The following is a 26812-nucleotide window of genomic DNA, read 5'->3' as shown; positions in this document are numbered from 1 at the left end:
AGGAGGCGGAGGAGGAGGAGGAGGTAGAGGAGGAAGCATTGGTATGGGCTGGGAGGGGGGCCAAAAAAAAGAGGAGGGTTTAAAAAAAAGTTTGACATACTTAAGACAAAGACAGAAGCAGTTTCTTTATTTTCCCCCGCGGAGCTGAAGCTGCCCGTGGAAAAGAAAACAGCACTGACAGCTGTGATAGCGGAGAGGAGAAACAGCAGGAGAGCAGAACCCCTGATAAGAGGAGGAACCAAACGTTACAGGGGAAGAAAACTGGAGGATCTAAAGCGTCTCCTGCAGAAGAAGAGCAACCTGGAGGAGGCACAGCAAGAGGTCCAGCGGGCCCCACAGAACCATGTGAGTACCAGCACCCTTCAGGTTTCTCAGGGGCAACAGCTCTCGGTTAAAACCGAACCATTGAACCGAACCGTGGGGAACTGCTGCATATGTTTACGTTGAAAGTGTAAAACACCTGTTTGATCCATGCGTCAACTGAAAAAGGTTTTCGTCAATGTGATTTGTTACCTAAAAAAAAGGATTTCTGATTTTTTAGGTTTTTGTCGTTGTTTTGTAACACAAGTGTTTTATATTGAACCGAAACAAAAAAGAAATGACCCAAAAATGGAGGTTTGAACCGTAGGCAAAGTGAATCGTTGCATCATGAGAGCCAGAAGATGCTGGGTGTAAGGTACAACTTCTGAGACTTTCTAAAGCTGTTTTATAGAATGTTGGATTTATTTTTTGACTATAAGAAGCTCTAGAATAGTCTCAGCAACCAAAAAAGGTATTGCATGATAAAGAAAAACGTATATAAGTCGCACTTTTGGGAGAAATTGATTTAACAAAATACAGTAATAAGAACGTATATTTCATCTTGAAAGGCAAATCATAACAACAGAACACCATAATAGAATGAATCTATACATGCTTCACTACTGTAACCATGTTTAGCCTCAGGAGACATAGGAGAATAAGTGTCAAGTGAACAATTACTCCAATAATCGTGGTATAAAGAACACGCCAACAAGTCAACCAAACTCTTTACATCACTGTAACCCTTGTGCTATCCTAGGCACTTTACCATTGGGAGTTGGGTCATCTAGACCCACTAGACAGTGCTCTGAACCTTTTTTCTTCAATGATTTGTGATCTTCACTGGTGTCCATGGATTACATGAAATCTTTCCACCTTTATCCACCTTTGTCATGGTAGGAAGAACACTTCAAAGCAAGGGTGGAGTCATCTAAGATAACACAAGGGTTAAATCATTAAATCCGTTGGAATAATTGAATGTCTTCTCTGTTACTGTCAGTAGCAAATACTGATAAACACACCTACAGCGCCCTCTGGTGGTTGTTGCTATTTGTTTAAAAAAACAAACAAACATATAAGTCGCACCTGAGTATAAGTCGCACCCCAGGCTAAACTATGCAAAAAAAAATGTGACTTATACGCCAAAAAAAAGGTACAGTGGTCCTTCGCCTTTATTTCTGTTTACCTTTTTTGGTCTTCCTGTTTGCAACATTTTTCAGTATTTTGCATGTAAATATATATATGTATGATCTACTAATCTATTACTGGACTTTTATTTTGAGGACAAAACCCTTGTGCTATCTTAGATGACCCCACCCTTACGTTGACGTGTTCTCCCTACCATGACAAAGGTGGATAAAGGTGGAAAGATTTCATGTAATCTATGGACACCAGTAAAGATCACAAATCATTGAAGAAAAAAGGTTCAGAGCACTGTCTAGTGCAGGGGTCAGGAACCTATGGCTCGCGAGCCATATATGGCTCTTTTGATGGTCACATGTGGCTCGCAGACAAATCTTTAATTATACTTTTTTTTTCATTAGACCAGTCCTTCTCGGGCGCGATGCGATGCCAGAGGCGCGCAGTAGTAGCGTTGCTTGGAGAAAAAACTATCAGTTTACTATTATCTATTATTTCACAGAGTTTGTACCACCTGGAAACCTGTGAATTGCCGTGCCTAAAACGGCGCGCTCCCGTCTCTGAGAAAGAGCGCGCAGTTGCGGGGACGGGATGTGTGAGGGAGAAAGCAGGGGGGGGGGGGGGGGGGCAGCAGGTGAATCGCGCAGGGATGGCAAAAACGTAAACCCCGCTGCCCGTCACTCACTGCAGCGTGTGAGTGTGTGTTTGGCTCCAGGTCTGCATGTGATCAGTCTTTCTCACATCTACAGAACATTCAGACCTACGATCACGTTTAAAGTCTCAACGCCTGCATGAAGCAGAAACTCACCACGTATCAACCGGACAAGACCATCAGCAAAACTACCACGAATCATTTATTAGCAACAGCATAACGATGACTTATTGTACTTTAAAAGTGTTAAAATTACATCAAATGCACACATTCATTTGTATTTTTAGTTTTAAAAATATTGTCGCGGACTGAGTTTAACTTGGCTGTTGGGCCGCGTTAAAAGTTCTGGAGTTCATGGAACGCATCGATCAAGCGGAGATCTGATTGGCCCTTTGTTCTGTCGCTCAGCCTGTTGTTAGGGAGTTTGGACCAATGGGGTTCAGCTATGGGCCGAATAAGGGAAATGGGAGGACTGGAGCGGGAGCAGGGGAATAAAAAGTTGAGAGAAGCGCTCTCGTCTTGGCGGGAGAGATTCAGGAGTTGCTGAATTAATTGTACGGCGTTTGTTGCGGTCTGCAGTAACCAGAACAAAGAACCTTAAAAGAGGTTAAGTCTCCGTGCCTCAGTGTGGGAAAGGGACGCTACATTATTGTATGGCTCTTTCAAAATTACATTTAAAAATATGTGGCGTTTATGGCTCTCTTGGTCAAAAAGGTTCCCGACCCCTGGTCTAGTGGGTCTAGATGACCCAACTCCCAATGATAAAGTGCCTAGGACAGCACAAGGGTTAAACAAGAAAGAAAAATGTGAAGTCTGTCTCGGGAAACGTGTATAAAGTGTGTAGAGAGGAGGTTTACAGCCTAAAAACATCTAGAGTCATACTTCGTGGATTTCAACTATCGCAGGTTATTTTTTAGTTATTTTTAGTACGTAACTCCCACAGTGAAAGTTAGAACTACATGCCAACCATGATGTGAGAACCCAACAAAACCATCACATGATGCTGAGAACCCGTAAAGGTTATAAGCATAAATTGAAATGGGGCAAGGCAGCAAAAAAGTATTTTTGGTAATCTGCACAATGAATTACCTCGCAGCACACCTTCCTGCCCGACCTTCCTCTGTGACCTCAGACTGCACAACAACTGCAGGAAATTAATACGCTGAGGGAGGCGAGGTCATTATCAGCTTCAAATTAAGGAAAATAAATCAGTTGTGCAAAAGATAACCATATTCTAAAGATTTCTTTCAATCCATCACAACTTACTTCCTAAAATAACCCAATTTAACCATTGGTATCATATTTGATCCATGCATTTTTGAGACCCATATTTCATTAGGAATGATCAGAACTTTCATTATCCCTTGTGCTGTCTTAGATGACCCCACCCTCACATTGACGTGTTCTCCCTACCATGACAAAGGTGGATAAAGGTGGAAAGATTTCATGTAATCCATGGACACCAGTGAAGATCACAAATCATTGAAGAATAAAAGTCTTGTGGGGTCTAGATGACCCAACTCCCAACGTTAAAGTACCTAGGATAGCACAAGGGTTAAAAACCCATCATTTATAATTTGGTCCATGTTTTCTGCCCTGTAGTTCATCAACATTCCACTCGGGGCAGTAGAGGAGCTTTTCCTGCTCATTTCAAAATGGCTGCTTCCGTGAAATCTCACAAACACTGTTGGTGGAAAAAGTTTAGCGAATTCTCAAAACTCTGTGGTGAGAGTAACTGTTGTTTTTATTTTTTTTAATGACTAATTGCTGTACTGAAAAAATGTTTAATTTGTTAATAATTAATTCTTTATAAACAGTCACCCAATGTTGAAATTGTGGGGATCAAATTTGAGACACTGGGTAAGTAAGGTGTTTTTTTCCTGAATACACATTTTTTGCCTCGTAAACTAACATTGTTGTGAGCAAAAATTTACCAAATTACCCAAAGTATTATAATTGTCACTATTTATATCTCACAAAAAATGACATTGTGAAATTCTTGTTGTAGGTTTCTTTAAAAGGTTTTAAAACGTCCTAATTAATGAGACCAGGTTTAGGGTTAAATGCTCCAACCTTTTAGCACAACAGATAAATCTAGCATGATGTATGTATGTTTTTGTCCCTAATAATATAGAAATATACATAAAGAAACATCTGCTTAACTAACGTTGCAGTCTTGTCTGCCTGTCTGTCAGTTTACAGCAACATGTCACACAAGTTTTATTTTGAAAAACCCAAACTCTGAAGTTTAAAATGTTGCAGTTCTTCAAATGACCACTGGAGGCTGGTGTCACTTTGAGCCAATTCCCCACTGACTCCTGTCTGTAACTAGAAAAAAGAAGACTTTACTATAAAGAATTAAAATGCAGGCTGTCTAGTTTTAAAAGTTCAATTCAAGTTTATTGCTAATGTTTTCTAGTTTGCAGTCATGTGACGTGCAAGTCTGCCTGAAGGGTGTAAAGCGGCCACGGCAACTCGTGTTCAAGTGGTCACTTTCAATGAAAAGACTATGTAAACGCCCATAAACCCGCATTTTGGACTTCCGCCTTCAAATCTTGTGTGTTCTTGCAACGCTGCACACCTTTTTAAGTCTGTTCTCGGGCTGTACGGACACACCGGCGGTCATTGAACCAAGCTGAACTTTCGACAGCTGGAACATCAAACAGCTGAACTTGACCCATCAAGGACTCGGATTTGATAGTTATGTGTGGATGGCGTCCTTTTTTAAAACACGGAAGTGCCAACCATTGTAAACATGATTCTGGAGGATAAATAATAGCTACTTCTGCCCACCAAAGTCTTTCATACATCACAAAAGAGCTGAGAAAGACAAAGGAGCAAGATTCGTGAAATTTGCACCAGCTGTAGTGCAGACATGTACTAGTAAACAGTAGAAAAACAAACAAGAAGAGCCTGTCCCTGCAGCCTCCTCCTTGTCTGGTGTGAACACCCCAGGCTGAATGTGCGTTCGTGTAACTGTGTATTGCGCAACACATGCCCGGTGTGAACGTAGCAAAAGAGTGTCCGAAGATTAGAGCTTAAAGTGGATCAGTTCTTCAGTGGTTTCATTTCATAGCTGTCTCAACTACCTTGTTACAGAAACTTAACCCTTTCTCACGAATTGAAAGTAAGACTGTAAATGTTGTACAAAAAGGTTGAGAGATTTTAGTCACAACCCTGATATCTATGAACTTCTACTCTTTTGTCTGCTTTTTACGGCCATAATAAATTCATTATGGTCCTGCCTACCTGACCAGGTATGACCATGATGCATCTTGGTTGCTAAGTGAGGTTGAGTCTGGTTGCTCATTGGAAGGTAGATTGATTGGAAAACCAAACGTTAAAGGATATAATTATTTATTTAAAAACAGTGTTGGGTCGACTGATCATGATCTTTGGATCAGGGGGTGACATTGGGGCGACATCTTCACAAACACCCCTTTTTTGCAAAGTCTAAACTGTTGTTTTATGAAAATTCTGACCAACGCCGTACATGGATGTCTGGCACGTGACCTGCAGTGATGCAACCGATTACAAAAAAAGTTTTTCACTTCACTTTTCAAATTCTTGCTAATCCAAATATTGATGTTTTTGCCCCGGTAACGCTTCTATCTCTTCTATCCTCTGCTTGGCAAAGGGCATTGCTGTCTGCTGACCTCCAAGAGGGGAGGATATCCTGCAGCAGATGCAGCTGCTGTGCTCATCCAATCTGGGAAAAGACAGGATGAAAGAAAGCCAACCACGCAGTTTATACGAAGGCCGATCCTGAAACCTGAACTTTGTCAAAGTTTCCTTTAAAAATAACTTTGATGTAATAACAGAAGTTGGGCAAAAATGTCGTAAAGCAAGATTTTTGATCACAAGAGAACTAACGATAAACCACCTACCCTCCAGATAAACTCATAGATCCTTCAAAGCACTGGCAGGTTTGGTTTACGCCAACGGCCCTTGGGTAGTTTACTTCGTTTGGCTGGTGTGCATAAACACCAAGATCAAACAAGAGCTCGATGGTGGATTGTGCTATCCTAGGCACTTTAACATTGGGAGTGGGGTCATCTAGACCCACTAAACAGTGCTCTGAACCTTTTTTCTTCAATGATTTGTGATCTTCACTGGTGTCCATGGATTACATGAAATCTTTCCACCTTTATCCACCTTTGTCATGGTAGGAAGAACACGTCAATGGAAGGGTGGGGTCATCTAAGATAGCTCAAGGGATAAAGGGTGGAAAATGTCTTGTGGGTAAACCTGATGTTTTGAGGAGTGGTATGCACTGTATGCTATATTAGTGAAGATCAAACTACATTTGTAGTAAACAGGTTTATAGATTCAAAATCATTTTTTTCTTTCCTAGCTTTGTGAAATATCATCCCTTTGGTTAGCAGCTGTTGGAGAACAATGTTTTATCAGAATGGTTTGGTCCTCTTTAGTTTTGGGTTTTCTCCTAAAACGGTACAAATGACTGTAAAATTTAACAGATTCCTCTTTATTTCAAACTGTGTTTGTGGGGCAATATTTGCGTGAAAGCAAAATAAACGTGGTTTAGAATCATCAAACATCCATCCACCCGTCCGTCCATAGAACCTACCATTGACTGTATAAGGGAACTGGATCGAGTGAGAGTGACATCACCCATAGAAAATGGTTCACTACTGGTTCCAATGTAATGAAATCAAATCACTCGTCATTTTTCATGATTTGGAGCCAGACGACATTAGTCTGAGTCGGTCTGAGTCGTCATTTCTATGGCAACCACTCTTACCAATTAGGAGTGAGCTTGTTGGAACACGTCAGTGCAAGGGTGGGGTCATCTAAGATAGCACAAGGGTTATAGAAGTCTACGGGACTTCTTGGAACCAGTGGGTACTTCCTGTTTGGAAACCGACAAGGAAGGAGTCACTCCCTCCAGTTCTCGTATACAGTTAATGGAACCCACTGAACCCCTTTCGGGGTCACAGGGTTGCTGGAGCCTATCCCAGCTATCGTTGAACCGGTTACCAGTCTGTTGCAGGGCTACACAACCACACATACTTAGTCAGAGACACCAATCCATGTATGAAGCATGGTTTTGGTGTGCCCCCCCCCCTAAAAACTTTCATGTGTGGGGAGAATATGCAAACACCAAACAGTAAGGATTCACACCAGGACCTTCTTACTGTGAGGCAAGAGTGCTAACCACTGCATCACAATGTAGTCCCTAAAACTGTATTTGTAAACATTCCAATGGTTGGCGTGACGTCTGCTGGTCTGTTTCACCCTGACAGTTCACCATGAGTATGTCTGGGACTCTGGAGAAGGGCGCCCACCACCAAGCTCTGGACCTGTCAGAAGAACTGCCGCCTCCTCTGCACCACCACCACTCCAACCACCACCTTCACCTCCACCACTCCAACTCCATGGCCTCCACCTCCGCCGTAGGCGGGGGCAGAGAAACTCCCTCGCGGGTTGTCATACCTCCCCCGTACTCTGCGGCCGAGAGCGGGGGCGGGGGGAGCGAGGCTCCCCTGGAGCTGCGGGGTTCACTCGACTGCTGGGCCTGCTCGGTTCTGGTGACGGCCCAGAACCTGGTGATTGCTGCCATCAACGCCTGCCTCGCCGGACTGGTGTTCGGCACCATTCTGACCCCGGCCATCGTCATGGTCCTGTTCGGCTTCCTGTGCCACTCCTCGGTTAGAAAACTGTTTGGTTCTCAGAGCGACTAAGTCTTCTCAAACGCCAGGTCTCTTACGTGTCCCAGTCCAACAAACAGAAGATAAGCACAGCAGGAAGATTACTTTTTTTTTCTTAAAGTCCTGATCTGATGGCTTTGATAAGGTGGGGGTCACTGTGGTCTTTGGGTGGGGTTTGCCTCAGCAATCCTACAATCTGATGAATCTGAAGCTCCGTCAGATGTTGAAGGACCAGAGATCTGGAGGAAACAGGAGGAGCTTGGCATTCAGGGACAACACTTTTTTTGTTTTTTCTGCTGCAGCTTTAAGATTAAAAGATTTTTTAGTTAGTTTCAGTTAGCACCATCCAGAACCAAAACGCCCCAAAAATCGATCCGGTCAGAGACTTTAACCCTTGTGCTATCCTAGGCACTTCACCATTGGGAGTTGGGTCATCTAGACCCACTAGACAGTGCTCTGAACCTTTTTTCTTCAATGATTTGTGATCTTCACTGGTGTCCATGGATTACATGAAATCTTTCCCCCTTTATCCACCTTTGTCATGGTAGGGAGAACACGTCAATGTAAGGGTGGGGTCATCTAAGATAGCACAAGGGTTAAAACAAAGCAGGACATTTCTGCAGAGACTGGCGAGGCAGAAATTCCTTTTTTCTCATGTTCCCCCACAAGCAGACCTCATGTGACGCCAGCTTAGTGGAGGATTAGCCAGGTTCTGCAGGACAAAGGAAGAGCCAGACAACCTAAGAACAAAGACGCAGTTCGGGTTTGAGGCTCTCCAAACTTCCTAAACAGCAAATTCCAGATGGAGCCCAAACTGTGTTAAACATTCAAGACAGCTGCTGGAAAGCTGGAAAGACAGTTTTTCTGCCTCATATGTGGAAAACAACAAAAACGTTATTTTTTAAGCATAAAAGCATTTAGGAGATGCAGATTGTTTCTTTCAGATAATCACGTCAGCTTTGAAGCAGCATCTCTAGTTACAGGTTAAAAAAAAAACCCAAACATTTTTACTTTATTAGTGCTGAAATGTCATTGAATGAAAATTACACGAATTCCTGACAAAATGGCATCAAATTTATCAATCAGAGTTTAGTTTAGCAGTTTCCACAGAGTTGTCTCACAGTCTTATCACTTTTATCCAACCGTGGGAGTTGCTGGAGCCTATCCCAGCTACTGTAGGGGGAAGGCGGGGCACCACGCCACCTTCGTCTCACTTTCACGTAAACCAGTGGTCCCTAAACTACATGAATGCGGCCGTCCTCACATTTGGCCCAGCATCCTTAACAAATATCAGAGTTGAGTGACTTTTAAAATTGTATTTCCACTGGTCCGTGTGCGTTGCGTTGCGTCTCTGTTGCCACAGAAACTAGAATGTTCATTAATCAATCCGAATGTTTACATTCCCTCCGTCACGTCTGCGTTCCACGTCCGTCCTTCAGCAACACAAGCTTCACGCAGGAGTCCTGCTTCCAGTCTGCCGATAGGTCAATTTTGAGGCAAAAAGTTTCAAATTAAAACTGATAAGTGCATAGCGGGAACAGTGAGTTTTGCTGCCTTAACCCTTGTGCTATCCTGTGGGGTCCAGATGACCCGATCCTTGCATTGAGGTGTTCTCCCTACCATGTCAAAGGTGGATAAAGGTGAAGAGGATTTCATGTAATCCATGGACACCAGTGAAGATCACAAATCATTGAAGAAAAAAGGTTCAGAGCACTGTCTAGTGGGTCTAGATGACCCAACTCCCAATGTTAAAGTGCCTAGGATAGCACAAGGGTTATAGCGTTCATTGCTCACTAAAAACAAACAAACCCCAAAGCTTTGATTATTATTTCTGAGTATTCCCCTAAAACCTGCGCTCTGAGCATCAGTCCCTTCCAGTCCACCAAAACAAAAGGGTTCTCACATTGTGACATCACAAAGTGTGGAACCGCCCCTTCCAGGAAGAGTCTGCGCTGTCAGCCCCGCCCCCTGGCCAACACACACCCACTTTCTCAGCAGCTACACCGCTTTAATTTTACATGCATGAATTTGCACATCCATCTTTGCAGAAGTTCGGATGTTGTTTGATTTCGTGGGCGAAACGCAGACACGCTGCTGCGGTTGAGGTCATGAAATGGGCGACACCCTCAAGGAGCAAAAGGCGGAGCCTCAGAGAACGAGTCGTCTTACTTCCGAATTGGAAAATGAGCTGCGAAAATAACTGAAATTTAATTGAATAAATCGTTCTTTAATGTGGCAAAGCAATATTATCATACTTATGGATATAGTTTAGTCTGAAAAGTGTAACCCTTGTGCTATCCTAGGCACTTTACCATTGGGAGTTGGGTCATCTTGACCCACTAGACAGTGCGCTGAACCTTTTTTCTTCAATGATTTGGGATCTTCACTGGTGTCCATGGATAACATGAAATCTTTCCACCTTTATCCACCTTTGTCATGGTAGGGAGAACACATCAATGTAAGGGTGGGGTCATCTGGACCCCATAGGATAGCACAAGTGTTTAAGAAAAGCATGACATGGGCTCTTTTTTAAAACCAAACCCAAATTTGAGGCTTTTCTTGTGACCGTTACTTGTGTTTTTCTCCTCCTGGGTTTGTGTAAACCTTCGTCCTCGCTTTCACTACTTCTGGTGATAAGGAGGGATGCCGTCCTCCTCTCCCACATTCAGAGCCGGACCTTTTCACCTCATCTCCAGCCCCCTCCCTGATTCCTCAGCTATAAATGTTTTGATGCTCCGCATGTGTTTAACCGCTTCACTCAAACTGATTTTTTTTTAACCATGGTTCGATTCAAATTACGTCATTTCTGCAGAGGTGAGTCATACTGGACTCTGACAGTTTCCTTTAGTGGAAGATTCTCCCAGCTGTGCTCACCTCAAACACACATACCACACGGACTATGTCACGTCCTGCTCTTATCTGCTCTTCTTCTGCACAGAATCAAGCTGGATTAATCTCTGTTGCTTCTGCAGGTTAAGCCCCACGGGAAGAACCCCTACTGCTCGGACCTGCTGACGGACGGCGGCTGCGTGGCTCTGCTGGTGGTGGGATTCCTGTTGGTCACCCCCCTGCTGGTCCTGGCGCTGGCTGCGTACTGCCGCCTGGCTCGCCACCTCCAACTGGGCCTGTGCTTCATCCCGTACAGCCGGGCCGTGTACAAGAACCTGCCGGCCTCCCAGCACCGCGGCCTGGGCACAGGGTGCTGCGGAGGCGGAGATGCAGCCGACAGCGGCGGGAAAGGAAAGGTCTGGGTGTGAGAGCAAGAAGACAGGGGGAGGGTAATTATAAAGGGAAGAGGACGAGATTCTTATTGGCTGTTAGTAACTTTACATCAACACCATGAAGTATTCATCGGAATAGGAAACGCAGATGCTTAAATCAATGTAATCCAAAAAATTTGTAAAAGTACTTCTCGTAAAGAATCACAGGACTGTTTATGTCACTTCTAAGATTGTGTTATTTCCTTTTTTCTAATAAAAATTGAATTTGCAGCTCTGCCTCGGGTGTGTTATCCTAGGCACTTTAACATTGGGAGTTGGGTCATCTAGACCCACTAGTGCTCTGAACCTTTTTTCTTCAATTATTTGTGATCTTCACTGGTGTCCATGGATTACATGAAACCTTTCCACCTTTATCCACCTTTGTCATGGTAGGGAGAACACGTCAATGTAAGGGTGGGGTCATCTAAGATAGCACAAGGGTTAAAGCATTAGCCACAACGGTCGTTAAGGGTGGATACGAGCCGTCGCTAAGGGAGAAATGAACAAACCTGTGGTCCACACGAAATTTTAAGATTGCAGATGAATCGGTAAGCCGAAATGTTCATGTTTTTTTTTTGTGTGTGCTTAGGTGTGCTTTATAGTGAACACTAACACAATCTGCAAGGTGAGGTGTCGTACAGAATTTTCACTTTTTCGGTTTCCCCAAATGCTATGTGCAGCAAAAGAGACCCGTTAGTCAGGCGTCCAGTCGACCACTTTCAATGAAAAGTAAAGGCACATTTTGTGCATTCACGTGGAAAACCCACGCTCATGCGTAGCTATGGCAACACGGCACAGTTGAACATCCATCAATCACGAGCTCCGATTTGGTAATGACAATGGCATTCTCTTTATGTCACGGACGTTTGAAAATCGATCATGGAGGAGAAATGAATAATAGTGGTTTGTGTCCAGCCAGAATTCTATGACATCAAGTCTTTCATTTATCGGAATAGAGCTGGGAAGGAAAAAAACCTGAACCACTGCGACATTTTGCACCAAGACTCCTTCAAGTGTAGGTGGTGGACATGAGCTTGTAAACAGTAGAAGAACAATTCAGCCTAGAAACACAGCCATGAAGAAAGAACGGCACCAAAACACCCTCCAACAGCAACTTCTTCCAACAATCCAACAACAGTTTGGTGACCAACAATGCATTTTCCAGCAGGATGGAGCACCGTGCCATAAGGCAAAAGTGATAACTAAGTGGCTCGGGGACCAAAATGTTGAAATTTTAGGGTCCATGGCCTGGAAACTCCCCAGATCTTAATCTAATTGAGAACTTGTAGTTAATCCTCAATAATTCCGATAAACTCCAATAAGAGATTATGAAAGAACGGGTTGCTATCAGTCCGGATTTGTCCCAGAAGTTGATTGACAACATGTCCAGTTGAATTGCAGAGTGCTGAAAAAGAAGCGCCAACACTGCAAATACGGAATCTTTGCATAACCCTTGTGCTATCCTAGGCACTTTACCGTTGGGCGTTGGGTCATTTTGTAACGGGGGAGAAGGGAAGTACCCAGGCGCAGAGAGGAGAGGAGGCAGGAGGATGCAGGGAATGAGGGTTTAATAACAAAAACCAAAACCACTGCTTCAGCAGGCTAGAATACTCGCTATACAAATGCGTAAAACCGAGGAACAGCACAGTTACAAACTATGGACCAGCCCAGGAGGAAGGGAATGACAAGACTTAAATACATACAGACAAAGGAGACACAGGTGAACACAATCAGGCAGGATGGGGAACCAAAGTAATACTCACAACAAAAACGACACAGGAAACCCTACAAAATAAAACAGGAAGTGAACTGAAAACATCACAGAACAAAAAGGAAACAAACCACAAGGGCAAAGAAACAGAAACCGTAAACTAAAACCCCCTCAAGGAACCGCATCGAGGTTCCTCCTAGAGTCCAGGAGGAGGGGGCCCGAAAGGCCAATCCAAGGGCCAACAGCAGTCCAGTGAGACGGCTCCGGAGGACGACCGGGAGGCCGCTTTGTCCGGCGAGGCGGGTCCGGAGGACGGCCAGGAGGCAGCGCCGTCCAGCATTGACAGTCTAACCACGCGTTAAAGCGTCAAAAAAAAAACGCCTCGGGTTCGTTTTTTTTTTTTTTTTGACGTGTCGCGCCGAAATCTATTCGACCAATGAGAATGGCGCTTTTGCAAACGTGTCTGGAGCTTCTGAAGTTACAGTAAAACACAACTTGGGGGCGCTCAAACACAAAACTGTCTTGCTGAGCTTGTACCTTCTTACGAAGGCCCAAAGCGCTTTACAGTCACAGTCCCATTCACCCATGCACACACACATTCACGCACACATTCAGAGGCAAGATGGGGTTCAGTGTCTTGCCCAAGGACACTTCGACCCATGGGTCTGCAAGGCGGATAAGAAATCAAAAATACAACATTCAGAAAACAGTACAGTTTCTTCACCTGAAATTGAGCCACAGCGCCCTCTGGTGGTTAACTGGTGTAAATGTCTAGTCAAAAAAAATGCACGTTTTGCTTTTTACTAAATAGGAAAAGCGCCTTTGTCAGCACAGAGCTTTAATATAAATAAATTTTATTTTGCTTTAATAAAATATTTATGTATTTATTAGAAAATACAACCTGTTACGGTTGGGTTGTTCTTAAGCAATAAAATTCCTGAATAAAACTTTATATATATAAATATATCTATATACATCTTTATCTAGATGTATATATATATATATATATATCGATATATAAATTCTACAATTAAGATTATGTCAATAATATTACATCTAAGACTTTATTCCTTGTGCTATCCTATGACCCCATCCTTACATTGACGTGTTCTCCCTACCATGACAAAGGTGGATAAAGGTGGAAAGATTTCATGTAATTCATGGACACCAGTGAAGATCACAAATCATTGAAGAAAAAAAGTTTAGAGCACTGTCTAGTGGGTCTAGATGACCCAACTCCCAATGTTAAAGTGCCTAGGATAGCACAAGGGATGAATGTGTATGTTTTTATACATATGTCAAAAATGACACTTGTGCAAAGTTCATCACAGTCTAAAACGTCATCTGGACAAACAGGAAGTCCTCTCTAAAGGTCGGGTCGCTCCTCCACCTTGCTGCTGGCTGACTGTTGCTGGACGTTTGGCCAGCTAATCGCTGCTTTAAGCCGCTCTGCAGAGGTCAGAAGGTGGAGGCAGAGCGGTGGGGACAGGAAGCTTCTCCCAGCAGAAGCAGCAGAGCGCCGACAAATTTGATCAAGGTAAGCAAACCGCTTCGACTACTGACAACGGCAAGGAAATCTGAGAATGTGAAGGAGAAACTGAGCCAGTGTGTGTTCATCCACAGAATGTCCAAAGCCGCGGCGAGAACTTCATCCACAGCCTCTGTGGAGTCAACAAACAGGTAAAACCAGACGTCACAGATTAAACTCCTTTCTTTTTGAGTTGTGGTAAAGTTCTCAGGAAAACTCCCCTTTCCTCCATGACCTTATATCCTTGTGGGATCTGCCTCTTCTGAGGTCCGTCCTGCAAAAGTCATCTTCCAAGGAAATGCAGTTTACAAAAGTTTGAACCAATTAAACTCATTTTTTTACTCTCAACTGCGACTGTTTGGTCTTTCCTCACAGGTTGTGTGTTAAACTGTTGTTAACTCATCAGAATTACATATTATGTCTGTAGGTTTTTACATGATAAATTGATTTAACAGAAACAGGATTTTTATCAATGTTTAGTTGTGCTTTAACCACCATTTCCATTCATTCAAATGGTCGTAGAGAAACATTTGTCCTGAAGTGTCATTTTTGTTTAAAGAGTTCATTCTTTTTCCCCAAATCAAAGCTGTAAAAAAACACTAATTTTTCCTTTTAAACTCGGAGTTATACCTTTTCTGAATTTGCGCTAAAAGAAACTTCATTTCGGGGCTTGTTCTCATGTGTTTTAGCAATGCCACAGACTCCCCGTCTGGTTCGGTGTCTGAGAGTCCAAAAAAATCCTCCAAGAAGATCAAGAAAAGCGCCGACAGCATGAACAAAGTCTACAACTCCGTGCTCAAAAGTTTGTTTGGGGCGGTAAGTATTCGTTTTTCTTGTTTTGCGTGCTTGATCTGGATCCTGCCACGTCACATGTCTATTGTCAGGAGTGGACTGCTTCATATGATGCAAGTAGGCGTGTCTCCGAGCTCGCTCTGGATCCTCCTGAAGCGTCCCGCTGTAAGCCGGTGTCCCTGCAGGCTTAGAGCCTCAAAGGTCAAAGGCTTAACATCACAACTTGTTAAGGTTTTCCAAAGGAAAACAACGACTTTTATCTTCTCAGGACGTTGCAGGAAGCGGATGTGAACGTTCTGAAACTTAACGTATGTTGGATTTGTGTCTTCAGGAGCGAGAACTGGCCCAGGCTGAAATCGATGGTACGTTTTTCACATCAATAGTGGTTTAAACTGCATCCCTAAAACCTGGAATCTGGGGCTTGTGCTATCTTGTCGGGTCAAAATGACCCCACCCTTACATTGACGTGTTATCCCTACCACGACAAAGGTGGAGAGGATTTCATGTAATCCATGGAAACCAGTGAAGATCACAAATCATTGAAGAGAAAAGGTTCTTGTGGGGTCCAGATGACCCACCTCCCAATGTTGACTTCTCTTGGATAGCAAAAGGGTTAAAAGGGAAACATTAGGGGTCAAAGTGTTTGAGTTCTTGAAACCAATTCTAAAAACGTCTAGATTAGGAGAAACAGGGACATGCAGAACTTTAATTTAGACTCTTTTCCTGCATTCTAAGAACTTCAGGAGGCCTTCAAGGAGTTTGACTACGACCAGGACGGATACCTGAACTACAAGGATGTGGCTGAATGCATGAGGACTATGGGATACATGCCCACTGAAATGGAGCTGCTGGAAATTGTTCAACAGATCAAGATGAGAAGTGAGATTTTTATGTTTTAATCTTAAAAAAAAAAAAACTTTTCCCTTAACCCTTTTCCCCCTAGAATGATTGATTGTCACCAGGTTTTAGAAACATTGTCAAAAAATAATGACATTGAAAAAAATCCACTCATGAGTTTGTCCTAAAGTTGTTTTTTTTCATAGAGAGAAAACACCAAAATATGGATTATAATGCAGCCAATTAGAATTTGTGGGCGGGGTCTAATCAAATCAGATAAGATTAGAGTTTGCTTCCCAGGAGGATTTTAAAAGCGTTCTTTTAATTCTGATTATACTGTTTTTAGCCAAAAATATGTTTTAGGGCATAGTTTCTGCAGAGCAGCAAGAGTTCATTAGAAATTCACCTCTGAGTTGTGGGTGGGACAGTTGCTGCATAACAAATTTGATCTTTTCAAGCGTAATTTTTTTAATCTGCTCCTGATTCACAAGGATTTGAATAAAGAAATATATTCAGAAATGCATCTTTGAGCCTAATTTTCTTTCTATATGTCCTCAATCATCAGATTTAGCTGAAAAATCCATCAAAACTATAGAAAACATGTTTTAATTTCGCTTCTTTTTCCAAACCTTTTCTCCACAGTGGGAGGATTAATGGACTTTGATGATTTTATTGAACTGATGGCTCCCAGGATGATGGGAGAGACCACAGACATGCTGGGACTAAAGGAGGTCCAGTCGGCCTTCTCACAGGTACTTCCCGCCTAAATGATGACATCACAGTAAAGACGACTAAGGAGTCACAGTCCGGGCTTTTGTGTTTCTGCCAGCTCAAATTAAACACACTAGAACCTCGTTTTGTATCGTAAAGAACTTCTTCCACTTTCGGCTTCTCCCATCAGGGGTCGCCACAGCGAACAAGTCGCATGGTAAATTTGGCAATGTTTTACGCCGGATGCCCTTCCTGACGCAACCTTCTCTAACCGGGCTTGGAACCGGCAGAGGTAGAGAAGGGAACAGGGAGCAGCCTGGAGTCGAACCCGGATTTCACGGACGGAAGGCGCCGCAAACCAGCACGAGCTAAACTGGATCGTAAAGAACACATTTGAAAATGAAAATGGTCGGTTTCTAAGCCTCCTTTAGCAACAAGTAGTCTATTTAAGTGTACTACAAGTGTACTTCATCTATGCTAAAAGTGAGGCAGTATAGTTGAAGTTTACTTTTTACATACTATCTATATAATGTAAACTTGAAATGTTCCAATTTAGTCTCAAGAAGTATTTAGGTAATTTCTTTCCTACACTATGTGTACATGGTTTATAGTATACTTGTTTAGTATACTTATGCAAGACTTATGCTCAGGTATATTTAATGTACTACTTTTTTGCTAAGGGCTACTCCGCCCAGTTGATCAGCATTCAGAAAACCGGCTATTTGCAGGACAAAATAGGAGTGTTGTTGAGTTCACCTGTCAATCATGGAACACATTTGTTTAAACACAATTTTGAGCTCTAAAAACTAAAAAAATCAAGTGATTTTACTAGAAAAAAATATACTATAGGTATAAATAAATATACAATGAAGCCACAAACAAAGAGTGTATGTTTGCTTGTCATTAGGAAACAGAATGTCACGACTTCTTTGAGTGAATCTTGTGAAACCTGAAAATTCACTTGCAAGTAAATGCTGGTATGGTTCACTACAGTGTGAGAACAAGTGGACTAGTCAGCCCATTAAAGAGCAATAAAGTCAATCAACAGGAGTAAATTATGTAAACTTCCTACTTTTTATCCATCTATTTATTTTTCAAACCCTTTTTAAGCCTTTAGCTTGTGTTATACCATGGTCCAGGTGAATACTCGATTCTGATTGGCTGCTGGGTGTGCATTAAAAAGAAGTTTTTAAAAAGAAGTTCCGGTCACATATCTGTATCACTGCGCTGGCTTCTTTAAAACAACCTTTAGCTTCATCATCTGGACCAAAAACAAGCGGTTAGAGGTGACCTTTCTCTCTGAACTGATGCTTTATGTAATCCATCAGGACGATCAGCATATAATTATCGCTTCATATCGCTGAATCTTGACTGCAGCGGTGGTGCGGCGCCTTGTCACGTTTCCATGACATGTCACGTGAGCGGGACAAGGCGCTGCACTTCGCGGTCGCACTTCCACGGCGTGCGTTAAAAAGTGATAATGCACACTTGGCCGGCCATTAACCCTTACTTAACATTATTTTGGGTACTGCAACCGTTTGACCGTTTTTTTTCAATTAACGCAAAAAATCCAACGTATTCTAAAATGACGAAAAGCAGTTTTTGTGCTGATACGCAACACTTTCTGTTAAGATACGGATGCCAAGCTGATATGAAAAACCCCTTTCTCCAGAATCAGCTGATCCACATCGACAGCTTTACCCTTGTGCTTATACGATGACCCCACCCTTACATTGACGTGTTCTCCCTACCATGACAAAGGTGGATAAAGGTGGAAAGATTTCATGTAATCCATGGACACCAGTGAAGATCACAAATCATTGAAGAAAAAAGGTTCAGTGTACTGTCTAGTGGGTCTAGATGACCCAACTCCCAATGTTAAAGTGCCTAGGATAGACAAGGGTTACACAGAGATTTACGGTGGGTCGTCTGCGACGTCTGCGGTGTTAAGGGGGTCAATCTCTTCTGGGGTTGTTGGAGCCTATCCCATCTACTGTTGGGTGAAGGTGGAGAACACACTAGACAGGTTAACTCTGTCTTATGTTTTATAAATTTAAAAAAAATCAAGAAAAGGTTAAAAAATCAGAGGAAACCTAAATAAGGAGACGAATAGAAAATGTCTCATGGGTAATCATTGATTGTGTCAAAGCTCTTCCTTGTATCAAGCTCAGTTCCTCTGTCTGTTGGTCGTAGTTCGACCAGGACGGGGACGGAAAGATCAACCAAGACGAAATGAAGGAAGCTCTGAAGACTCTGCTGGGGGAGAAGCTGAAGAAGGGAGAACAGGAGGAGATCCTGAAGGAGCTGGACGTCAACGCCGACGGAAACATCGACTTTGAAGGCGAGACTTCAGAAGCTCAGGAAACGTCATTCATTCCTCAGTGAAACTCAACGGTTTTTTTCTGTTTTTACAGAGTTTGTAATGATGCTGTCGATTCAGTGATCGCTGCAAACCACTAGAACACGGATGGATGACTACAGACTGGACACAGGATGAAACCTGACTATGTTTCTTACTGTCCAAAAATGTGTAAAAACACAACAGCTGTTTTTAAAAAGTCTACAACTCTTGGTCAGGCTGCAGCAGTGAGGAGCTTTTAAAATGTTTTTTCTTTTTATCTCAAAGCAGATTGGTGTGACATATGCAAAGAAATGAGTGTCTTATCTTTAGAAGTCTAAAAGATCAGAGTTTGGAGAGTTGACGGAAACCTACGGTGGCCCTGAAGTGCAAATCACAATAACAAATCACTTAAACTCTTGAGACTCACTGTAGTTCATTCTGATGACCTGTGACGAAGAAAAAAAAAGCATATCAAACTATAGCTCGGGTCTCAATAGGTTAAGCAAAAGTAAAAAAAAAAAGATCACAACAATTTAAAAAGGCAAAACAAGTAATATGAAAGAAATAAAATCATTTTAGAGATAAAAAAGATTCCACAAACCGAAACATTAAAAGAATATATCAATTAAAACTAATTTGGATTGAATTTCCCAAATTCAAAATGAAATTTAAAAAAAAAAAAAAAAAAAAGCTAAACAGAGTTTTGAAGAAGAGATAAAGCAGAAGGATGTTTCTCCCTAAACCGAGCTTTCCCAGTGGGTGTGGCCAGAGAAATTAAGTCAAATCTTCAGTCGGAATGAGTGAGGAAAGTGAGGCTCGGCACCAAAACAGAAAATCGTTCCATAAGTAAATATTATTTTCCACTGATCACTGGTAACCCTTGTGCTATCCTAGGCACTTTAACATTGGGAGTTGGGTCATCTAGACCCACTAGACAGTGCTCTGAACCTTTTTTCTTCAATGATATGTGATCTTCACTGGTGTCCATGATTACATGAAATCTTTCCACCTTTATCCACCTTTGTCATGGTAGGGAGAACACGTCAATGTAAGGATGGGGTCATCTAAGATAGCACAAGGGTTAAACTAAAGGAAAATGAGGAAGACTTTTCCAACAGATCATGGAGCTTTTTGTGGAGAAGGATCGGCGCATGGACTCAAAAGGTAAGGCCAAACATGGTTTTCAAATTTTGTTTTTTACATGGGAGTAAGTGGACAAAATGTAAGTAAATTTTAGGCCTACAAGAATTATTCTTATGATCATTTTCACAGACATGTGATAATGGATTAAAGCACCAGCATTTGAAAATGGAAAAATACTAGAAATAGTTACAGAGGGTCAGAATGAAGTGTGCGCTGAACACATCTGTATACTTTAATTTGTTTACAGTCTATATGAATAATTTACACACTAGAAGAGTGTTCTATCCATGTCTATAAAAGAAATATTCTCTGTGGGACAAATATGGTCTTGTATCTTCTAAGCTGAATGCTGAAATATTCACTTCTTTCATTGTAAATCTGACTCGGTGCCTCACCAGCCATCAACCTCACCGCACGTCACTGGTCGGAAGATCCCACTTCACAGCGAAAACCTTCCTGTTGAAAAGGTGGACAGACATCATCTAATCAGTGATGTCCAAAAGTACTTACCTTTTACAGTTTCTTTTTTTTTTTATTCTTTCATTTTGATTTGGGAAAATACGATATCCAAAACATTTCCTGTAAGTTTTGGTTATCATTTTGGAATTGTGTTTTGATTTCTACATTTTTTGTTTGGTTTAATACTTGTTTTGGGTCACTTTAATATATTTTCGCCTTGAGTGATTTGTCCTTCAGGGCCACCATAGAAACCTGAACTTTCAAAACATTTTCATAGAACTTTCCTATTTTTACCTCAGTACAAATCCCGCTTTAGATTTTTCCATCGCTTCACTTCAGAAAATATAATTTAACACCTGAAAAGCAGATAGAAGATAAAACTATTGCTGTGGACTGCATTATATTTAACATCCAAGTAGTTTAAATTAATTAAATATTCTAACTTATAGTCTGTGATATGAACAAAAAAGCAGAAATTATGTGGGTTTTGTTTTGTGTAGATGTATGCCTTTTTACTGTTGTATCATTTAAATAACTACATATATTTTTATTGAAATAAAGAAAAGAAAAATCCTTGATGTTGTTGTGTAACAGAACGACACAGACGTCCTCCCTCCAAACAGACTTTATTCCAGAAACGTCACCCACAAGTTTTTCTTGAACATTAAAAAACAACAGAAATCTTTTGGCATCCAGAAAAAAACAAAACCAAATAAATGCCGGTAACTATGCAGCATCCAGCGTCGTCGGGTTTAGATGCCTCAGCTTAATAAATATCAAAGGAAATTCAGCAACATTTGCAGCGTAGAAAATCTTCTTTCCTCACATTTGGGCCGGTGAAATCAGGCTTTTTTTAGAGGTTTCCATGGAAACACGGAGCGGCAATCATCTGCTGCAGTTTCTCTGAGGAGGAAGACTCAAGCCGGTCTTTCAGACTGAGGAAGGATCCGGGTTTTCCCGTTTGCAGCTTCGTAGTGGGGGGAAAAAAAAAACTAAAAAGCGACGGTCACTGCACGTCTGCTGAACCCAAACCAAACCAGAAGGAACGGAAGTTCTAGATGCTGAGCTGCACCTTCATCTCCTCTCAGGGGAATGTTTGCTAGAACGCTTTTGTAAACTTTGTGACACTAAAGGAAGCCATTTTCTTTTTCATTTGGAAGAAGAAAAGCGTTTTCCGTCTGAAGATGCTCACATTAGCAGGGCGAAGGCTCTTCGTGCTTTCATGTTGGTAGGAAACGTTTCACCACAACACAACGTTGTCTAACGGTCACAGCAGGAACTCCATCTGATCAACTTTCTTCAGTAACAAACTGCAGCTGCTGGTTTCTACGCTTCAAACTTCCACTTCTCCACCTAACGTTTCTTCACTCCTTCCACTAATGATTAGATTCAAATAGATATCTCTATTTATTTTTTCTTTTAAATCAAAAGCTGTTCGTCAGCAGGAAACCTGCTGGGTCACCCTTAGTGGTCTAGAGCTCGTTGCTCCGTTCGTCGGCAAATTCCGCCATGAGGTCGTGCATCCACACGTCGCGCTCTTCCTGCGACGTGTCCACCAGGAAGACCGTCAGCTTCCTGTCCCAGGGGTTTTTGGAATCCTGCAGCGACTCCAGCTGGGCCACCAGCGGCTTCTTCTCCACGTGGTTCCTGAAGACGATGGAGGCCTCCTCGGACCACTGCCTGGGCTTCACCCCTGTGGGAGAGCAGTCAGGAGCACAGTCACTTCAGCTGCTTCAATACTGTGAGGTGAGTGGAAAAGGACACTTTCACGCTGGCAAAACCAGAAAACTCTCCTCTGTTGCAAGAGTTGCCCAGTAGGAGTCAGAATGACCCCAAACAAGATCTAACAAAACCTGAAGAAAACCTGCTCGTTCTGCATATCCTCCAATGAACAAGTTATTAATACACCTGCACCTCTTTTTACAAGTTTACAGATCAAACGAGTGATGCTTCATGAAGCAATGAAGCCTTTATTCCAACAGATATACTGCAGCGAAAAGCTTCATTTGCTCTAGTGGACACAAAATTATTAGTTGGTGTGAATTTGAAGTGTGTGGCATTTTGCAAAAAGCCTGTGATAAGGGTGAATTGTAGGGTTGATGGTACACTAACTATAGAGGCAGCATGGAAAAGAATCATTTAAATATTATTACATGCAGTGAGGTGAGAGAGGCTGGGCTATGGACAATTAGCATGCTTTTGTACCATTGCCCTGTGATTATTGGTTAGGGGACACGTCATTGGTTTTTAATTAAAAACAACAGTTTATCTTAAATCTCCAAACTGTCTCTACCTCTATCTAAAAATAAATCTACCTCTATCCAAACCGTCACTAAATTGTCTCCAAAGCGTCACTAAAATTGCTGCTGGCCCAGATGATGGTGCAGTTCTATACGACCATTATTGAGTCCATCCTCACCTCCTCCATCACCGTGTGGTACGCTGGAGCCACAACCAGGGACATAAACTGACTGCAGCGTATTGTGCACTCAGCTGAGAAGCTGATTGGCTGCAGCCTTTCATCTGTCCAGGACCTATACGTCTCCAGAACCCGGGGACGTGCAGGTCAGATAGCAGCCGACCTTTCTCACCCTGGACATGGTCTACTAGAGCCACTCCCTTCGGGCAGGAGGTTAAGGTCCATCAGGACCAGAACCTTGACACATAAGAACGCCTTTTAACTCCTCCCCCCTTAAACTTCACTTACATGTCCAGTCAGTCACCAGTCCACTACCTGCAACTTGATCATCCTTAGTTTGCACTGTTTAGACTACTTATTCTATTTATTGTTCTGACCAATGCGTCATTTTTTAATTTTGCTTACTGTCGTTCATTTTTTCTATTCTTAAGTGTTTTATGTCGCACATTAGCTCCAATTCTGTGAAACTGCTCCTTGAATCCTAAAATGTATCCAAAAAATGTCTCCAAACGGTTGCAAAAGTGTCTCCAAAATTTTCATTAAAATGTCTCCAAATTTTCTCCAAACTGTCACTAAATTGTCTTTAAAGTGTCACTAAAATGTCTCCAAACTGTTGCAAAAGTGTCTCCCAGATTTTCACTAAAATGTCACCAAACTGTCACAACAATCGCGTCAGATTTAGGTTTGACCTCTGTGTCCGTCTGTGGGGATGAGGTCAGACTCACCGGCCAGCTGGGCAGTGATGGCCTGGAAGGGAAACTGCTTGAACTCTTTGATCAGAGGTCGGAGGTTGCTGCAGCTGACCAGCTCATGCTTGCCGTAGTCCAGTTCATACACGGACACCATGCCGTTGGTGAGAACTCCTTTCACCAGAACGCGATACCAACTGAGAAGCAAAAGCAGACGTGAGACATCAGATCAAGAACCTCCCTCTAGAGGCTTTCTTAAACTCACTTGTTCTCCACTTTAGCCACATAAATCTGATTCTTTTCGATGCGGAGTGGTTTCTCCTCGGTTTTATTGTAGTACAGGATCATCTCTCCCATCAGCACCACCAGCTTATACATATCCCTCCACGGCTGCAGCACAAAGTGGCCTGGATGACACGCCACTGACACGTACACGTCCAGGTTACTTCCTGGAAGAAAAAGGTTTCTTCTGTTCTGGCACAGTTCTTCCAGTAAGAAAACAGGTAATGGTTCTCTAGAAGACTACCAGCAGGGGGCAGCTCCAGCAGTGGGGGCAGCTGGGCCAGTGAAGAAGGAGGTGATTTGTCTGGTGACCCCGATCCCCCTCTGGGCGCCGACGGAGCCCTCTTGGGATGAAGACCAGCCGCCACAGAGGTTGGGTTGCCGTTGGCAGAATCTTTGTTGCTGGAGGTCTCAGAAGATGAGATGTTTGTAGGAATCTTCTTCGGGCTGTGAAATGAGACAACATGCCTAAAATAAGATGACCCGGCAGAGAGGAGGCGTCAGAAAGAGCCGTCAGACCTGTGGCTGGTCAGGAAGACGTCTGGCTTCTGCTTGAACAGGTCGGACCGGACCATCTGATGGTTGAGGCTTCGCGTCGGCTCATGGCAGTTCTTGTCGGAGAACAAGTAAACCAAGGTGCAGCACTTGGTCTCATCTGTTTTGGCAACCTTGAGTAACCCAGAAATGAGATAAACAAAGACACATTAGAATTTCTTTAAAGAAAAAGCCTCTGACTGATAAAAAAAGTTATACTTTTATTAATCATTTAGAAGCTGCTGCCACTGCAGTGCTGCATGAGGAGAAAAAAGAGCATTTTACTAAATACGCAAATTGGCAGATGACGTCACAGAGAAGCGGGTGGACTTGTTTCTACATGACTCAGGAAGTTCCAATAAGCATGAGATAAAGAAAAAAAAACATCTCTAAGGTTGTGCCTGAATTCCCTCCATTTTTTCGGGGTGTCTGAATCTACAACTCAAACATCCAGTGCCCTGGAAGTATCCTGGAACTGTGCAAAAAAACTACTTTACATTTAACTTGACAAGCAAATACAGACCATAATGCATTGTGTTTGAACGATTTGCCATTAGGAAAAATAATACGATTAAATCATTTTTTTATAAATCATCCAAGTTTCCATCATCTGGACTCAGTGGACTCATTAAACGTCTTTGTAAAATGTTTGTATATATTAGGTTTTTATCCACTAAATCAACATATACATTAAATTTAGGCTTTGTAGCTACAGTAGTTTTAGAAATATTAGGCTGTAGGCCAGGGGTGTCAAACTGATTTTCACTGAGGGCCACATCAGTCGGCTGTCCTCAAAGGGCCAGATATAACTTATACATGTAACTAAATGGAATATAAAATAAATGTAACTACTCCTTAACGTTAAATAACTCATTATTTATTCATTATAACTTTTTAAAGTGACAATTACAGTTGCATAGAAAATATATGTTTGCTTGTTACTTTAGCATAAATCCTTTTACATTTGATTGTCAGGTTAGGTTATATGGACAGTGTTTAAGTCCTAATGTATAGTTGCCCAATCCCAGATTTCAAGTCCCATTCCCCCTAGATATGAATAAATACACACCAATTTTTATTTTAAGAAATTAAAAACCTTAATGCTCTCGCGGGCCACATAAGATGACATGGCGGGCCACATTTGGCCCGCGGGCCTTGAGTTTGATACATAGGGTTTAAGCAATGGCGACTTTTGCAGGGCCACCTAGTGGCCAGTTAAGACCAAACTTGTTGAGCCTATTGATCGCTCATTAAGGAAGTATTGTGTAAACTTTTGTAAGGTTAGGTTGATCTGTTGATGAGTTGTAGCATCAACAACCACATCCTCGCCAAACTGAGTGTGACCAACGAAGTTGTGAAAGTCTATATACAGTAAATCCCCAAACTTGTCTTGTAAATATTGGTTAAAGCCTGCCAAATAGGAACTAAAACTGTTTGTTTTTTTAAAATCCAAAATGGCAAATAATCTAGTATGCTGGAAGTGGGCGGTCAAATCAATGAATCTTAGGGAAACACAATGTTTTTATGACTCAACAATGTTCTTTATATGAACAGAAGGTGATAATATTGAGGCAGATTTGATAGATCTTGGGTAGAAAATAAAGTACATAACGTTAGCTTCAGTATTTTTTTGTGAGATAACCATCTTTAAAGATTGGTCTCGTGGGATAAAGAGAAGAAACAACAGAGATTTTAGATATGTGTTTTTCAAAGATTTATGCTGTTTTTTCTGTTTTATCATTAATGGTGTTTTGTGTCCAGTTCTGTTCATCTCTCACCAGTTTGCAGTTTAAATGACTTGTTTAAGTCAAAGGTTTTGGTTTTTATAGGCCTTAAGGTTTTTTTTAAAAATGTTTCTGCCACAGACCTTACACCTCCTTTAGTGACAATCCTACCCTAAATAGCATTTCATGGTTGGAAAGTCCTGAAGATGAAGACGTTTACCTTCATGCTGCAGTCTGACACATTCAGCACTTTCTTTCGGAGCCACTGGACGGCCTCTGGAGTCCAGGACCCGACGCTGACGGCCAGGTCTGCGAGGCAGCACTTCACAGCCTGAACACAAGAGGGCGCCTTTCATCGCATGAGTGATGGTGACAAACTAGCACCAATCGGGAGGACTGGTTCTATTTAAAGGGACAGACCAAAATTGTCTCTCTCCTTTCATTAGACGGGGTTTACTTTCACACTGCACTGTTGAGAGTAAATCTACAAATCTACAGACGTGCAATAACAATGGCTGCTCATTTGTGGGCAGTACTCAGCAAAACAAGCACACAGGTAAAGAAAAAAAACAAAAATGGAAAGAAAAATGGCAAGTTATGCTTGATTTACATTGAAATATT

The 26812-nt window shown here is 42.2% G+C and overlaps 3 protein-coding genes across 6 annotated transcripts in view; 2 read left to right on the top strand and 1 right to left on the bottom strand.

The window, feature by feature from the left end:
* Positions 1–127: 127 nt before the first annotated feature.
* Positions 128–11252, top strand: tmem88b (transmembrane protein 88 b). The gene is made up of 3 exons (XM_004079654.5): positions 128–345; positions 7357–7761; positions 10734–11252. The coding sequence occupies exons 2-3, from the start codon at positions 7363–7365 to the stop codon at positions 11016–11018; spliced, it is 684 nt and encodes a 227-aa protein (XP_004079702.2). The 5' UTR covers positions 128–345; positions 7357–7362; the 3' UTR covers positions 11019–11252.
* A 2835-nt stretch (positions 11253–14087) lies between these two features.
* Positions 14088–21116, top strand: LOC101162482 (calcium-binding protein 2). Its single transcript, XM_004079655.5, has 8 exons — positions 14088–14269; positions 14356–14412; positions 14950–15076; positions 15384–15414; positions 15788–15931; positions 16532–16641; positions 18794–18941; positions 19015–21116. The coding sequence occupies exons 2-8, from the start codon at positions 14357–14359 to the stop codon at positions 19041–19043; spliced, it is 645 nt and encodes a 214-aa protein (XP_004079703.1). The 5' UTR covers positions 14088–14269; position 14356; the 3' UTR covers positions 19044–21116.
* A 37-nt stretch (positions 21117–21153) lies between these two features.
* tdrd7b (tudor domain containing 7 b) overlaps positions 21154–26812 on the bottom strand; it is a 32047-nt gene continuing 26388 nt past the window's right edge. For all 4 annotated transcript variants that reach the window (XM_004079730.5, XM_020711535.3, XM_011487317.4 and 1 more), the window contains 6 exons: positions 26412–26522; positions 24453–24601; positions 24178–24380; positions 23917–24100; positions 23688–23848; positions 21154–22236 (listed from right to left, as the gene is read on the bottom strand). In XM_004079730.5, the coding sequence (XP_004079778.1) occupies positions 22016–22236; positions 23688–23848; positions 23917–24100; positions 24178–24380; positions 24453–24601; positions 26412–26522 (1029 nt within the window). In that variant the 3' untranslated portion in view covers positions 21154–22015. The remainder of the gene's footprint in view (positions 22237–23687; positions 23849–23916; positions 24101–24177; positions 24381–24452; positions 24602–26411; positions 26523–26812) is intronic.

This window comes from Oryzias latipes, chromosome 18 (genome assembly GCF_053564925.1).
Source record: "Oryzias latipes strain Hd-rR chromosome 18, Olatipes_Hd-rR_3.1".
NCBI lineage: Eukaryota > Metazoa > Chordata > Actinopteri > Beloniformes > Adrianichthyidae > Oryzias > Oryzias latipes.
The sequence above is the reverse complement of the archived record's forward strand: the minus strand, read 5'-3'. Positions and strand labels throughout refer to the sequence as shown.